Raw genomic sequence first — 15,122 nt, forward strand, 5'->3', positions numbered from 1 at the left:
CCCAGTGAGTGGCAACACCTGCCACAAAAACCCAGCAGCAACGGGCATCCAAAGCCCAGGGGAGGACGCTGAGGCGCAGGTGGCACGTTACCTGCCCCGGGATCTCTCTCTAGGAAGGGGCTGAGACGGCCGGGTTCTGGAGCCGCCCACTCACGCTCTAGGCTGCCCGGTCTTAGGGTGTCCCGTCCTGGGGCCTGGGAAGACTGCCAGGCACTGACCTAGGGGGTGCTTGGTGGATGTGACAGGGGCACATCAGGTTAGTCTTGGGGTTCTGTCTGGGGAGGGCAGGGGCTGCAGGAAACGCACAGGTTAGCCCAGCTGGAGTCCACACTGTGCCCAGAGCCGCCCAGCCAGGGGCAGGTGGGGCCGGATTCACTGGGCCCATCAGGTGGCTGTGAGAGGAGTGAGAGAATCTTCCCGGGATATGGGTACTGAAGGCGGATGGGGCGAGGGTGAGCCGCCTGGCACACCTCCTTGGCTGGAGATGGTCCTGGGTCAGCATTTGACAGACGTGTTCAGATCTCAGCTCCGCTGAGTGACCTTGGGCAGGTCCCTTTCCTCTCTAAGCCCTAGAGAGGCGGGTCATAGAATAATCCGACCACTCAAGGTGGTCGGCCCCGATCAGGGTGACAAACTGGCTCAGTTTGCCTGGGCCCGGCCTTTCCCAGGATGGGGAACTTTCAGTGCTGAAACTGGGAAAGTGCTGTGCAATCAGGATGAGGTGGTCCCCCATCCTGCTACTGTTCTCATAGTGACCGAGGTGTCTGGTGGCCAGGCAGGGCTCTGGCTGCCCCGGAGCCACCTCTCCCGTGTCCCTATCCCATCCTGGACTATTTCGGGCCTGGTGACCAGAGGATCAGCCTCACCATGCTCCGTGACTGTGACAAAGGGCAGGCCTTGGCAGGCTGTCCGAGGCTCCCTCCGCGCCCTGCACCAGCTCCCACCTGCCCTCCAGGACACAGTGGGCTCTTCCCGCCACCCTCCACCCCAGACCTTGCATACACTGCCGCCATAAGCAGACGCTGCAGGAAATGAGTGATTTCAGCCATGCAGACATGAGGGTCTCTACCCCAGCCCCCCGGCTCAGCCGTGTAGCTTGAAAGCAGCCACAGCTGACACGTACTCAAGTAGGCGTGGCTGCCAGCCAGGACAACTTTATTTATAGATGCTGAAATTTGAATTCCATGTAACTTGCATCTGTCACGAAATTTAACTCTTCTTGTTATTTTTCCCCATGACCATTTAAAAATGTGAAGCCATTCTTAGCTCGAGGGCTATACCAAAACATGCAGTGGGCTGGATTTAGCCCATGGGCCATACTTTAAGTACTACACACCCAATAAACATTTGTTGAGTGAGTAATGTTTAGTGCCCCGTTAAAGCAGGCACTAATTTATTAGCGTGACAGTTACGTGCTGTTAGCGAGCATATGGGCATTTGTACATTTATTTTTGTACATTTTTTATTAAAGTCACAAGTGTTGGAAATGCCACCGAATAAAATAAAAGTCACATTGGGTGATTTTTTTTTGGTGGGGGGGGCTTCGAGGCTTGTGGGATCTTAGTTCCCCAACCAGGGATTGAACCCAGGCCCTCGGCAGAGAAAGCATTGAGTCCTTCTGGACTACCAGGGAATTCCCGGCCCAGAGGACTTTAAAAAACAGCTTTATTGACATAGAATTAACATACCGTTCAATTTATCCATTTAATGTGTAAACTTCAGTTTTGGAGGTGTATTCACAGGGTTGTACAACCATCAACTACGATCAGCTTGTGAATATTTTGGGAATTCCCTGGCGGTCCAGTGGTTAGGTCTCTGCAGTGTCACTGCCGAGGGCGCAGGTTCAACCCCTGGTCCGGGAACTAAGATCCCACAAGCTGCGTGGCATGGCCGAAAAAAGAAAAAAAAAACTTGAGAATGTTTTATCCCCACTAGGAGCCACCCCCCACCCCTCCCCAGCCCCTGGCAACCACGAGTCTGCTTTCTGTCTCTCTGGATTTGCAGGGTTGGTCCTCCCGAGGCCTCTTTTCCCCCTGGCTTACAGGTAGGCATCTTCTCCCTGTGTCCTCACATGGTCTTCCCTCGGTGTGTCCCAACTTCTTCTTATATGGACACCAGTCATACTGGATTAAGGCCCATCCTCACGACCCCACTTTAACTTAGTGACCTCCAAATGCTGTCACACTCTGAGGTCCTAAGGGTCAGGGGATTCAACATACGAATTTAAGTGTACACAATTCAGCCCGTAATAGTGTCGTTTGCTTTTTGGTTTTGTTTGTTTGAAGCAAGGAGAGTCTTAACAGATTCAAATCCTGCTCAAACATACCAGGACATGGTGTTCTGAGCCATAAGGTACACAGCTTGTCAATGGCCTGGGAGGGATGGGAACCCAGCCCCTCCTGACTCTCGGCCTGTGGGCCCTTTCACCTCTGTTCTGCAGCCCCCAGCAGACTAGCAGGTACGGTGACCAACCATCTCGGTTGGTTGGTTCTGAGGGATTTCTGGGGAGGCAGGACTTTCCATGCTAAAGTAAAGGGATGGGGATTCCCTGGCAGTCCAGTGGTTAGGACTCCGCGCCCTGCCAAGGGCGCAGGTTCAAATTCCTGGTCGGGGAGCTAAGATACCACAAGGCACGCAACGTATTAAAAAAAAAAAAAAAGAAAAGGGAAAGTATTTGGAAAATAGGGACAGTTGGTCACCCTACTAGTGATCTGCACTGGGTCTTCAGGTTGGTGGGGAAAGGGCTGCATGAGGCCTTAGCTGAAGCTAGTGCCAGGGATGAGCCCCAGGCCCAGCGGGGCCTCCTGGCTCTGCTGCCATCCATCTGTCCATCTGCTTACCACTCTCTCCTTTGTGTTTTGCTCTGTGCTGGGTTGTGAGGCCACAGGGGCAAAGGGCAGTGGTGATTGCACCGCTAGGTGATTTCTGTTGGCAGGAAGGCTGTGTTTAGAAGGGATAGCAGCTGAGTAGGAGGCTCCCCGCAGCTGGGGCACAGGAAGTGAGCAGTTTTCCAGGAGCCTGGGACCCCGAGTCCAGGGCAGGACAGGACGTGTAGCGCCGACCTGCTGCCCAGCTCGTTCTGTGGTGAAGGGCAGGGAGCCTTGGGGCACACGGAGACCCCACTCCATGGATGCCACTGCAGGAAGCTCAGAGGACAGTGGGAGTGTTGTGTGGCAAGTGAGGGGCAGGGCTCTGGACACCCACACTCCTCGCCCCACAGCCTTCTTGCCACCGACAAACATGAAAGCCCACAGAACCCTCACTGCCCCTGTGCCCTGATCCTCCCTCCCTGCATCCCTTCCTTTTCTTTTTATTGAAGTGAAATTTCCATAACATACAATTAATCATTTTAAGTGAACAATTCAGTGACAGTTGGTGCATTCACAATGTTGTCACCCCAAAATCACCCCAAAAAGAAACCTTGTCCCTATCATCAGTCACTCCCACACCCCCCCCTTCCCCCGAAGCCCAGCCCCTGGCAACCATGAGTCTACTTTCTATCTCTGTGGATTTGCCGGTTCTGGACATTTCATATACGTGGAATCAGACAGTATTTGTCCTTCTGTGTCTGGCTTATTTTACTGAGCATCATGTCCTCAAGTTTCATCCATGTTGTACTGAGTATCAGACTTTCCTTCTTCCTAAGGCCGTGTGTGGATGGACCACGTTTTGTTTATCCATCCATCATTTGATGGACTTTTTAGGTTGCTCTCACCTTTTGGCTACTGTGAATAGTGCTACTTTGAATCATTCATGTACAAGTTTTTGTTTGAACACCTGTTTTCAATCCTTTTGGTTATCTTCTCTAGGAGTGGAATTGCTAGGTCATATGGTAATTGCTTTTTTTCCCCCCCGTAATTTCCAAATGTTCAATGGCTTTGTCCAAAACTGTCTACACTTCAGGTTTTTCCTGCCCTTCTGGACTGAGTGGGGTGGGTGGCTACAGTTCCACGGCTGGCCCTGGGGTATCACCCCCAGGTCAAGGGGTACTCTGTCCTCCTCCTGTCTGCCCCTACTCCGTCCACCCTCCCCCTCCCCGCCCTGTCTTCAGGCTCCACGGGAGCCTTCCAACCTCCCTTGGGCAAAAAGAACAGGGTCTGAGGAGACCTGAGTTCCAATACCAGCTCCCAAGCCACTGACCATATCTGAGCCTCAGTCTTCCCATCTGTGAAATGGGTGTATACGATAAACTGCCTCACCAACATTCTAGGGAAGGCTCAGGGAGATGTGGTTACTGGGACAGGGAGTGTGTCCTTACGAGCATCCTGGGTCATGAGAAGTAGGTGTCAGCTCCAGTCACGGAGGAGGCGCCGGGATGCAGTGACAGCAGGGCTCAGCTAAGAGTCAGGGGCACCCTCAGGCTTGGCTGACCTCCCAGCCCCTGCTCTGGGCCATGCTGCGCTGTTTTCTGAAAGCTGGCAGGAAATTTCCCTTTTGAGGAAGCTAGACCCAAAGACCCTCAAGCAGCCACCCAGGGTCACATTGCCATGGATCCAACAGGTGGAGACTGTAACTGCCCAGAGCCCTTGGTGTCGCCTCCCCCCCCCATGCCACCAATGCACCAAGGAGATGGGGCAGGAGGGTCCCTCTCAGCACCTCGAACACAACAGGCTGGACCCCAATGATTAAAAAACAGGATCAGGTTTAATATGTAAGCCGCCATCGAGGTTACAGAAGCATCTCGGGACAGAATGCCTGGGCCCTGAGATGCTGGGCTGTGAGTGGGGCCTCCACTCTCATATGTACAGACTTCCCCAAAGGGAAATGGTCACGCAGTGTCTGGCTGGGATGCCGCCAGCCTGGCCGTACTGTGGCCGGAATTGTGTCTGGGTCCCTGCATTGGGGGCTGGGCCCCTCCTCTCCAGCCACACCTAGGAGCGGTTCAGAAGCGAGTTCTGAATGTCTTCCAGGACTTGGTGGAAGAGCTCCTCGCGGGACTTCATGCCGTCCAGGTACACTGAAATCAGAAAGGCCACATTCAGGGGCCCTGGGGGCCCAACCGTGGCCCGGGTCACTGGGGCTGCTGCCAGGAGGCGGGTGGCCAGCTCACAGAGGACTAGAGGACTGCAGGTCAGGAGGAAGCTGGCCTGCAGAGTCAGCCTGCGGGAACAGACCAGCCTCTGGGGCCCAAAGTGAGAGAGACTGGTGGTGAGACTCGAGGAGGGACTTTCAGGTTTCCCAAATGGTCCCAGTGGGGAGGAGCTGGCCTCATCTTACTCAGGGACTTACCCACTTCCACGCCATTGGCCTCCATCTCCCGCTTATACTTCTGGAACATAGGCCACACGTGGCCGTCGAAGAGGCCGGGGGGGTCGGGGACCATGTAGCGTCGAGTACTGGGGAGGGAGATGGGCAAGAATGAGCACCACCCATGTCGCCCAAGGGTTGTGCCACAAGCAGAGCCTGGGGTGAGGGAACTAGGTTGGGGTGGCACCACTGATTCAGGGGCCCTGTGCTGGGGCCTGTGTGCCCCAACTTCCAGCATTTTCCCCGGTGGGCCTGGGAGATGCCCAGGGTAGGGCATGGGTGGGCCACGCTCTCCAGGCCTCAGGCTATGGGCCTCTGGAACCCAGCACTGACCACCCAGGTGCCTGCTGCCCGTCAGCCTGCAGCTTCAGGGTGGCCATGTCCAGCAGGCATTACCCAGTTTCCTGGTCCCACCTGGGAATGCAGACAGGGCCCCCAGGCTCACCTTCTCCTCCACTTGCACTCTTCGTACGGGACGGTCAGGAAGTACCGTCGGCTATACAAGTCCACCAGGGGCCTGGCAGGGGTAGGGGACCCGGTCAGCGCCCGTGGGTCAAAGGACACAACCCCCCATGGCCTTGGCCTCCAGGGACATTCCTGGGTGATGAGGACTGGTTGTGGGGGGGGTGCGGTTTGTCTGGGCTGATTTGGTTAGGGATGAGTGAGGGGACCAGCATCGGCCAGCCTCCTACTATGCCCGCATTAGCCCCCCACCCTGAGGATGGAATCCTCCCTCTCTCCCAATTTGGATGGGCCCAGAGAGGTACGATGTCCTGCCCAGGGTCACCCAGCAAGGTTGTCTGTCAAAATAGAGACTTGGTGACCTGGGAGGGCCCGGATTGTCCGGGGCCCAGACTTGGAGACGCTCACTTGTAGCTGTAGAGAAGAAAGCCTTCCAGAATGAGGATGTGGGTGTCTGAAGCGTCCAGCTGGACACTGACCCCGTGGGCACGGGCGAACTTCCGGGGGCTGATCATCCAGGCCTGCACGGTGCTCAGCATGGCCTCCATGTCCAGGGACTCCAGCACTGGGGGCGGGAAAGCGAGTGTTGGTGGGGTGGGGGCCATGGGGCAGTGAGGGCAGGGGGCGCGGGGCTGCCGTCCGTCCTTACCGTCCCACTGTTTGAAGCCGTCCTCCCCAACTGCTATTTGGTCTTGGGGCTGAAACAGAGGAGCCCAAGCCGCGGGCTCAGTGCCCGCCTTCCCACCTTACCCCACCCTGGGGTGACAGCGCCTGGAGAGCCCCCAGTGAGGGTCTGGGTGCCCCTGCCTGCCTCGGCCCCCTGCAGCTGATAGTCATAGGCTTCGAGGTCCCAGGCGGGGGTGGGTGGCTCCAGGCTGGCCTTCAGAACCCCTCCCCAACCTTGTGACTGTTGGGACCAGGGGCGGGGGGATTTTGCATCTATGATCTAGTTACCCCCTCACCCTCCACAAAGCATCAAGGGCAGGCTCAGAGCCCATTTTGCAGATGGGAAAGTGGAGTTGCAGAGGATAAAGGGTACCACCCAGGTGGCAGGCACCCTCTGGGAACCGCAGTTTCCCCATCTGTCCCATGGGGAACGGGTGTGCCGTGAGAACGTGCCAGGCACGCAGTAGGTGCTCAGTAACCGAGATCGCCAGTCCCTCGATCTCCCAACTCGGGTTAGCCCAGGGTGCCCCGGGAGGGGTCTGCTCCCCTGAGTCTCCTTCTCGGGGCAGCCACCCCCTGTCCCCAGCCGGGGCAGCTACCTTGAAGAAGTCATCCTGGTGGATCACACAGCAGTTGGGCAGTGACTTAAGGAGGCTGTTGGTCAGTGTGGTCTTGCCGCCGTTGGTCATGCTGTGGAGAGAGCATACACGTGAGGCTGCCTGGGTCCCCTCTCTGGATCTCTCTGGCTCTGAGGGGCCCCCAGGATCAGACTCAAATCTAAAACACAGGCCTGTAGGGACTTTCCTGGTGGTTCAGTGGTTAGGACGCTGCACTTCCACTGCAGGGGGCGTGATTCGATCCCTGGTTGGGAACTAAGATCCCGCAAGCCAAGCTGCGTGGCCAAAAACAAAACAAAGCCAAACAAACACAGGCCTGTAAAACAGTAGAGCTAAGAGGGTATTTCTATTCACGTTAGGTCAGAGGAGGCTTTCTAATCAGCCGATCTGGGCTGCCTGGCCCACTACTGCCCACTGCCCGCTGGGGCCAGGCACAGGCCTGTGCTCACCTGCCTGACGAAACAGAGAAAGGGGGCAGAGGGTATGAAAACAAACAACCAAAAAAGCGAACACAGCCTTGGCTGGGGTCATGGAAGCACTGTTTTCTGTGTTCAGACTCATCCAGTGTTACTGCAAACCCAGGAGGTGGTGTCCGGAGCTCGAGGAAACTGAGGCCCACGTGTGACTTAGCCTCAGCAGGGCTTTAAAAAAAGCCAAATTGTTAAAGCAAGTGCAGACTGGGGGAGAAAAAGATATTTGTGATAGGAAAACCAGCAGTTCACTGCAAAACCGGGAAGACATAATCACCTTATGACAAAGGGAAAGGATTATTAAAAAAAGGAATGGGCAAAGCCGGGTGACCACCTCATCCTGGTGTGCCCGGGACGTCTCTGGTTTTAGTGCTCAAAGTCCCAAATCCTGGGGACCCTTCAGTCCCAGGAAGAGCAGGACGGATGGTCACCCTAAGGACTCTGGACTGGGGCCGCTGAAGGACAGAGAAGGCTGGCTGTCAGGCCTTTCTGGGAATGAGTGTCCCCTTGACCTGGTTGTCCCTCTCCTAGGAATCAGGGGTGGAAAGCTGGGTGTGGAAGGGGGGGACCTGCAGCCTTTTAAAAGGGCCAATGGGAAAGGTGACCCCCATACATTAAGGGGAGCAGGTTAGAACATGCCTGATGTTAATTTGACTTGTTGCTGAAAGACACACCGTGCTCTCAGGGCCGGCTACAGAACCTGCAGAAATGGAGGGCCCTGGTCTCTATTAGGAATTTCAAGAGGGTGATGGAGCATTAAACCAAGAGGGGGAGGACCCAGGGCGACCTCTCAGGTGGGAGCGCCAAGCCAGCCCTGCTTATGCTAAATGCTTCCCGAGCATCATCTTAAAAAGGCCTGGTTACTGGTAATAAATCTCCGGGAAGGCAAGGCCCCTGCCTGGGGTCAGCAGAAGTGGCTGCAAAGGCAGGTGCCACACAGTCAGGGGAGTGCCATTCTGGGGACCCCGCAGCACCTGCCCACGTGCCTCCCTGGGGTCGGAGTTTCCCCACCTTCCTCCCCTTCGCCCTCCCCTCCCCCGCGCGCCTTAAGGAAGGTCGGCCTGGGCTTTATAAAGTCTTCTATGCCCCCCTGAATCTAGTCAGGGGTGCGGCATGGGGAAGTGACTTACATTTGGAATTTTTTATTGGGCCCCGCGCCCGGCCCTCTGCGGAACAGAAGGCAGAGACCCCTCCCCGCACTCCGACCTTGGGCATCGGGTCCCTGAGACACCAGTCTCCAGGCAGCCCTCCATTCATTCCCCGGCCTCCTGCCCAGGCCACCTCGGCCCGCACAGGAGAGCACCCGGCCGGCCTCTCCCGAGAGCTCGGCACCTTTGCCCCCGCGGGGCGGTCCGCCCGGGGCCCTGGACGCTCACCCTCCGATGCCCACAATGTACTTCATCTCCGCGCGGAGGGGCGGCGGGGACCGCGGTTGGCAGGCCAACTCCCGACTCCCTGGTACCCGGCTGGGCCCGACCCCGCAGTGCGTCCCGGCTTCATTGAGAAAACCCTGCGCCTTTATAGGCTGGAGCAGCCCGGAGGCCGCCCCCAGGGAGGCGGCCCACGGCCTATGGGGAGCGCGGCCGGCGGCGCGATGAAGTGTTGGGCGGGGAGCGCTGGGGGCGCCGCACCTGTTCCCACTGGATGGAAATAGCTCCACGCTGTCTTTTGCCTAAATTAGTCACGGTTCGGCCGGGCAGGGGGGTGCGGGTGGAAGTCACCCCGCTGCCTCTTCCCCCCTCCTCCCCGCCTGCCCCCTCCTAGCCAGACTGCCCACGGGGCAGATAACCAGCCACACCTCCTCCCTCCCTAAAAATATCCAGCCCGGTGTGTACCCTCGCCTGACCCTGACATTAAGGCCGGTTCTGGGGGCTGAAAAAAGGAGCTCACCCCCCCTTCCCCGTCTCCAGCGACAGCAACGGGCCAGTCCCAGAGGTACCACACGACAGGGGACTTCCTTTTCCAAGGGGGTTGATGCCAAGATGAACTTAAGCTTTGTTCTCGTGACCCTGGCCGCCAGGAAATCTCAGCGTGACACCAGTGGCTGTTCAGCGGACGCCCACGTGGGAGCTAGCGTCACTGCGTTTGGCTTCAGGCCTCTCAGCAGCTAGGGGGTGGGGTAGGCAGGGCCCTGCTGATCCCCGCCCCCTTACTGACCAGATGGGACCACATGCCCCACCCCGCCTCCCCACCAGAGGAGACCTTTTGGTTTCAGGACCCCTTTTCCACTCTTGAAAAGGACTGAAGCCCCGGGGAGCTTTTGTTTAAACGGATTATCGTCATGGATAATATTTACCACGTTATACATTAAAACTGAGAAAAATTAAAGGTTTGTTAACTTTAAAAAATGACAACCAGTGTCTTCCCTTGTGGTCCAGTGGGTAAGACTCCACATTCCCAATGCAGGGGGCCTGGGTTCCATCCCTGGTGGGGGAACTAGATCCCGCATGCTGCAACTAAGAGTTCACATGCTGCAACTAAAAAAAAAAAAGACAACTGATCACTACATGGTCACATAAACATAATACATATATTTTTAATTTATTTATGTTCGGCTGTGTTGGGTCTTCGTCGCTGCACACGGGCTTTCTCTAGTTGCGCGGAGCGGGGGCTACTCTTTGTTGCAGTGCACGTGCTTCTTATTGCGGTGGCTTCTCTTGTTGTAGAGCATGGGCTGTAGGCACGCAGACTTCAGTAGTTGTGGCACAAGGGCTCAGTAGTTGTGGCGCACGGGCTTAGTTGCTCCACGGTGTGTGGGATCTTCGCGGACCAGGGATCGAACCTGTGTCCCCTGCATTGGCAGGCGGATTCTTAACCACTGCGCCACCAGGGAAGCCCCAAATATAATATTTTTAATGAAAAATAATAACATTTTTTAAAATAAAAAAAGGGAGTGGGCTTGATCAAATTAAAAATGTCTTGTGCATTGAACGACGTTATTAAGGAAGTGAAAAGACAAAGCAGGGTGTGGGAGAAAATTTTTACAAGTCATATATTGATATACGGTAAGGGGTTACTAGCCAGAATATATAAAGAACTCTTACAAGTCAACAACAAAAAGACAAACGACCCAATTTAAAAATGGGCAAAGAATCTGACTCGACGTTTCTCCAAAGAAGATATACTCACGGCCAACAAACACATGAAAAGATGCTCAGCATCACTGATTATCAGGGAAATGCAAATCAAAACCACAGTGAGAGAACACTCACGCCTACTAGGGTGGCCATAGTCAAAGAGATGGACGATAAAGAGTGTTGGTGAGAATGGGGAGATACGGCGACCCTGTGTGTTGCTGGTGGGGATGGAAAATGGGACAGTCGCTGTGGAAAACAGTTAGCGGTTTTATGACCCAATTTCACTTCAAAGTGTCTACCCAAGAGAAATGAAAACATATGTGCCCACAGAAGCTTGTACATGAATGTTTACAGCAGCATAATTCACAGGCGCCAAAAGGTAGAAACAACTCAAGTGTCCATCCACAGATGATGGATACACAAACTGTGTTCCATCCACACATGGAATATTATTCAGCCGTGAAAAGGGGTGAAGCACTGACAGTCGCTGCAACATGGATGGACCTTGAGAACACGATGCCCAGTGAGAGAAGCCAGACACAGAAGGACACACAGGGTGTGATTCCATTGACGGGAAACGTTCAGAACAGGCAGATCCACAGACACAGAGAGTGGGTTCCTGGTTGTCAGGGGCTGGGAGAGGGAAAATAGGGAGTGATTACTTATATGGTGTTCTTCTGGGGTGATGAGAATGTTCTGGAATTAAAGGTGATGGTTGCACAGCATTGTGAACGCACTAAATGTCACTGAATCGTATACTTTACAATAATGGCTAGTTGTGTATTATGTGAATTTCACCTCAATTAACAACAAAAAAACCTGAGAACCTTTCCAGCTACAATCACAGGGAAGGGACATGTAGCTACAGCAGAAGGTTCAGAAAGATACCCCTCTGCTGCCTGTGAGGATGGAGGATGGGGCTGTGAGCCAAGGATGCGGCACCTCTAGAAGCTGGAAAAGGCGGGAACTGATGCTCCCGTGCAGCCTCCGGAAGGAACCAGCCCTGCCCACATCTTTTTTTTTTTTTTTTTTTTTTTTTTTTTTTTTTTTTGCGGTGCACGGGCCTTTCACCGTTGTGGCCTCTCCCGTTGCCGAACACAGGCTACGGACGCGCAGGCTCAGCGGCCGTGGCTCACGGGCCCAGCCGCTCTGCGGCATGTGGGATCTTCCTGGACCAGGGCACGAACCCATGTCCCCTGCATCGGCAGGCGGACTCTCAACCACTGCTCCACCAGGGAAGCCCACCTGCCCACATCTTGATCTTAGCCCCGTGAGACCCGTGTCAGACTCCTCACCTCCAGAAATGTCAGAGAATAAATTCATCTTGTTGAAATTTTAAAAAAAAATTTAGGTAAAAGAGTGATATTCTACATTTTTGCAAGTCTCTTTAATATCTGGTTTAGAAGGATTCTCACATCTGCTTGTCATTCAGCCCATTTCTATAGTTGTCTCGGTTGATATATAGGAAGAAAACCCAGCTTCACACGGAGAGAGGAGGATTTTTAGCCTTTTTAGGTCATCATGGGTAGTCTTCTTTGTCCTACACCCGAACTGGACAGGTAGAGGTTTATGAAGGTGGCCTGTTCTCTTTCATTCTCTGCTCCATTAAAGGCCATTTGTCTATCTTTGCATTTTGTTTTATTTTAATTTTTAATTTTTATTTTTGGCCACACTGTGCGGCATGTGGAATCTTAGTTCCTTGACCAGGGATCCAACCCGTGCTCCCCTGCATTGGGAGCGCAGAGTCTTAACCATTGGTCCGCCAGGGAAGTCCCTGTCTTTGCACTTTGAATGCATCTTTTGCTCATGTGTGATTTTGACCTTGAAGACCCCCTGAAAGCGTCTCAGCAACCACCACCCTCAGCCAAACTGGACACACTTTAAGAAGCCCTGGTTAAGAATCCTGCATTTGAATCTTGGTTCTGCCGCTTGCCACCTGGGGGAGCTCGGGCCCCACCCTTGCATCTCTGTGCCTCACCTGTTCTTATCTTTATAAAGGGAGGCTGCTGGCCCCAACCAAGGGAGGGAGGCTCTCTTTGGCTTTGGGCTTCCACCTCCAGGAGGCTTTATGAAGGGAGGATACCCTGCCCTACCCATCACTTACCTGTCCCTCAGCACCCAGAGCTGCTGCCACAGGGCCTTTGTACATGCTGTTCTCTCTTCCAGGAACCCCTCTCCTCTTACCCAATCCTCCTCCCCTTGGCTAACTTTGACTAAGCCATCCTGTGTCACCTTGGACATCAGTCCCCTCCTCCAGGAAGCCTTTCTGGATCCCCATTCCCTCCCTCCACACTGTGAGTTCCCTCCGGGGCAGGCAGGGCCAGATGTGTCTTGTTCTCTGAGGTGTCCCGGGTGCCTAACAAGGGTGGGTCCACAAAAGGCAGAGGCTCCCTAAATGGTAGCAGAGGGAATGAATGAAACAGGGAGGGGCAGGAGATCTTTGAATCCAGCCGCCGGGTGAAACACGAGGGTGTTTCAGCAAGAATCTGCTAAGTCAGTGTAGCCAGAATCCCCCCCCTTACCCCTCACGTCTCCTCCTAGTGAGTCTCTGTCCATCGACCCCACCGGCTCCTTCACTGTGAACCTGCTTGCCTGTGCTGTGTTAGGAGTGGAGCCATTGCAGTGGCTCCTGAGTACAATCCGGTTTTACAGCTTGAACTGTCTGGCACTGGTTTTTCTTTAAACCAACTACCTCTGTATGATGGCCAGGGAGAGGAGCTTTGTAAAAACCCAGACCAGGGGCTGTCTTTCCTCTGTTTCAACTCTCCTTTGCCACATGCCTCCCCATTCTTATTTGCATTTAAAAGAAGCACAGGGACTTCCCTGGTGGTCCAGTGGTTAAGACTCCACGCTTTCAATGCGGGGGGCCCCGGGTTCGATCCCTAGTCAGGGAGCTAGATCCTGCATGCTGCAACTAAAGAAAAAGATCCTGCGTGCCACAACTAAAAATAAAGAAAAGAAAAGAAAAGAAAAGAAGCCCACTGTCCTCACGCCCAGGTCCTGCCCTGTCTGGACCGCCATGACCTCCCTCACCCCCCGATTCCACTGGCAGGACCTACTGTGGCCAAGATAGCTGCTGAGGGCCAACCAGCGATGGAGACAGAAAGTGATGGATCTTGTTGATAACTGGTTAATGGACTCACCTAGTGGCCTCAGGCAGGACTCACCTGGCACAGAGGTCAGGAGAGGTCACTGGGAGCAGTGACCCTCACTTCAAAGGTGGCCACCAGGGGCAGAGTGAGCAAATGGCCAAGACAGGGGTCTTGTCCACTGGCTCCCATCCCCTTCTCCCCCGTCCAGCCCCTTCTGGGTCTCAGTTGCCTCTCTTGGCAGCTCAGCGTGGCCGGACCTGTGCCACTGAGCTCCATCAGCTGCCCCGTAGGCAGGGGGAAAGCCAGCTCTGGGTGTGACCTCTGGCTCAGTTTCAGTGGCAAGAATTTCCTGGGAGCCTCCTTGTGAGGCATGTGGCCCAAGCCATGGGTGATGGTGACATGCCCAGATAGAGGCCCTGGCAGGGCACTGCTGGGAGGCCTCCTGGTCGGCTCACCCTGGCACATGGGCTCCCAGTGCAGATCTGCCGATCCTTAAACAGCCCACTGGTCCAAGGTTATTAAAAGTGACCATCCTGGGCTTCCCTGGTGGCGCAGTGGTTGAGAGTCCGCCTGCCGGCGCAAGGGACACGGGTTCGTGCCCCAGTCCGGGAAGATCCCACATGTCGTGGAGTGGCTGGGCCCGTGAGCCATGGCCGCTGAGCCTGCGCGTCCGGAGCCTGTGCTCCGCAACGGGAGAGGCTACCACAGTGAGAGGCCCGCGTACCGCAAAGAAAAAAAAGAATTGACCATCCTGTCCCATAGTGTGAAACGTCCAGAACAGGCAAATCCACAGAGACGGAGAGTGGATTCCTGGTTGTCAGGGGCTAGGGGAGGGGTGGGGGGGTGATTGCTGATGGGGACGGGGGCTCCTTTTGCGGGGATGGCAAAGATCTGGACCGGAGCTGCACAACACTGTGACTATGCTGGATGCCACTGATAGTAAAAAATCTCTCCCCAGCACCCGCCCTGCACTCCCGCCGCCCTTCATTTTCCTGTTTCTGGTTCACCCAGCTCTGTCTGGCCTCCAGGACTTTGTCCTTGCCGAGCCCTCCGCCGGGGACACCTCTCCGCCCGCTCGTTGGCCTAGCTAACTGCTACTTCTCTCTCTGGTCTCCAGTCACCGAGGACCCTCCCTCCAGGGACCCTTCCTGGACTTTCCTCCTGGTCCCCAGTGAGGCCCTGGTTCCCTGTGTCAAACTCCTCTGCTGGGCTGGGAGCAACATAAGGGGTGCTTGGGCCTCGCGGGATCCCCGGTGCTCAGCAAATGGATGAACGAATGGATGAATGAGGTTCGCAAGACCCCCCTTAGGATAATCAGAGACTCGGTGGGGTGGGAAAGAGGGGCGGGTCCATCCCCTCCAAAGAGGGCACCCCCTGATCCCAGTGCCAGCTCTGCCATCTTCAACACCCCTTCCTCGCCGCCTTCATGCCAGCTCGCCCCCTCTACTTGAGGCCCCCTCCCAGCCCCCGTGAAGTGACCTTCTCCGCGAA

The 15,122-nt window shown here is 55.2% G+C and overlaps 1 protein-coding gene across 2 annotated transcripts; it reads right to left on the reverse strand.

Annotated features, from left to right (window-relative positions):
• Positions 1-4,625: 4,625 nt before the first annotated feature.
• Positions 4,626-8,948, reverse strand: NMRK2 (nicotinamide riboside kinase 2). 2 transcript variants are annotated; one of them, XM_024745944.1, is made up of 7 exons: positions 8,839-8,948; positions 6,975-7,065; positions 6,359-6,407; positions 6,118-6,274; positions 5,693-5,764; positions 5,230-5,336; positions 4,626-4,957 (listed from the first exon to the last, which is right to left on the reverse strand). In XM_024745944.1, the coding sequence occupies exons 1-7, from the start codon at positions 8,862-8,864 to the stop codon at positions 4,872-4,874; spliced, it is 588 nt and encodes a 195-aa protein (XP_024601712.1). In that variant the 5' UTR covers positions 8,865-8,948; the 3' UTR covers positions 4,626-4,871. The 2 variants fall into 2 exon arrangements, with proteins under 2 accessions (XP_024601712.1, XP_024601711.1); XM_024745943.1 differs by having other exon boundaries at positions 4,872-4,957; positions 6,359-6,434; positions 8,839-8,864.
• Positions 8,949-15,122: the final 6,174 nt, after the last annotated feature.

This window comes from Neophocaena asiaeorientalis, unplaced genomic scaffold (genome assembly GCF_003031525.2).
Source record: "Neophocaena asiaeorientalis asiaeorientalis breed wild unplaced genomic scaffold, Neophocaena_asiaeorientalis_V1.1 scaffold357, whole genome shotgun sequence".
Taxonomy (NCBI): Eukaryota; Metazoa; Chordata; class Mammalia; order Artiodactyla; family Phocoenidae; genus Neophocaena; species Neophocaena asiaeorientalis.

Bases quoted from the DNA above. Each gene is read 5' to 3' on its own strand.
- NMRK2 (XM_024745943.1), bottom strand. From the start codon at position 8,864: ATGAAGTACATTGTGGGCATCGGAGG. The intron at 7,066-8,838 runs GTGAGCGTCCAG...CTCTCTCCACAG, and splicing joins TACATTGTGGGCATCGGAGG to CATGACCAACGGCGGCAAGA. The intron at 6,435-6,974 runs GTAGCTGCCCCG...GCGGGCACTGAG, and splicing joins ACCAGGATGACTTCTTCAAG to CCCGCGGCTTGGGCTCCTCT.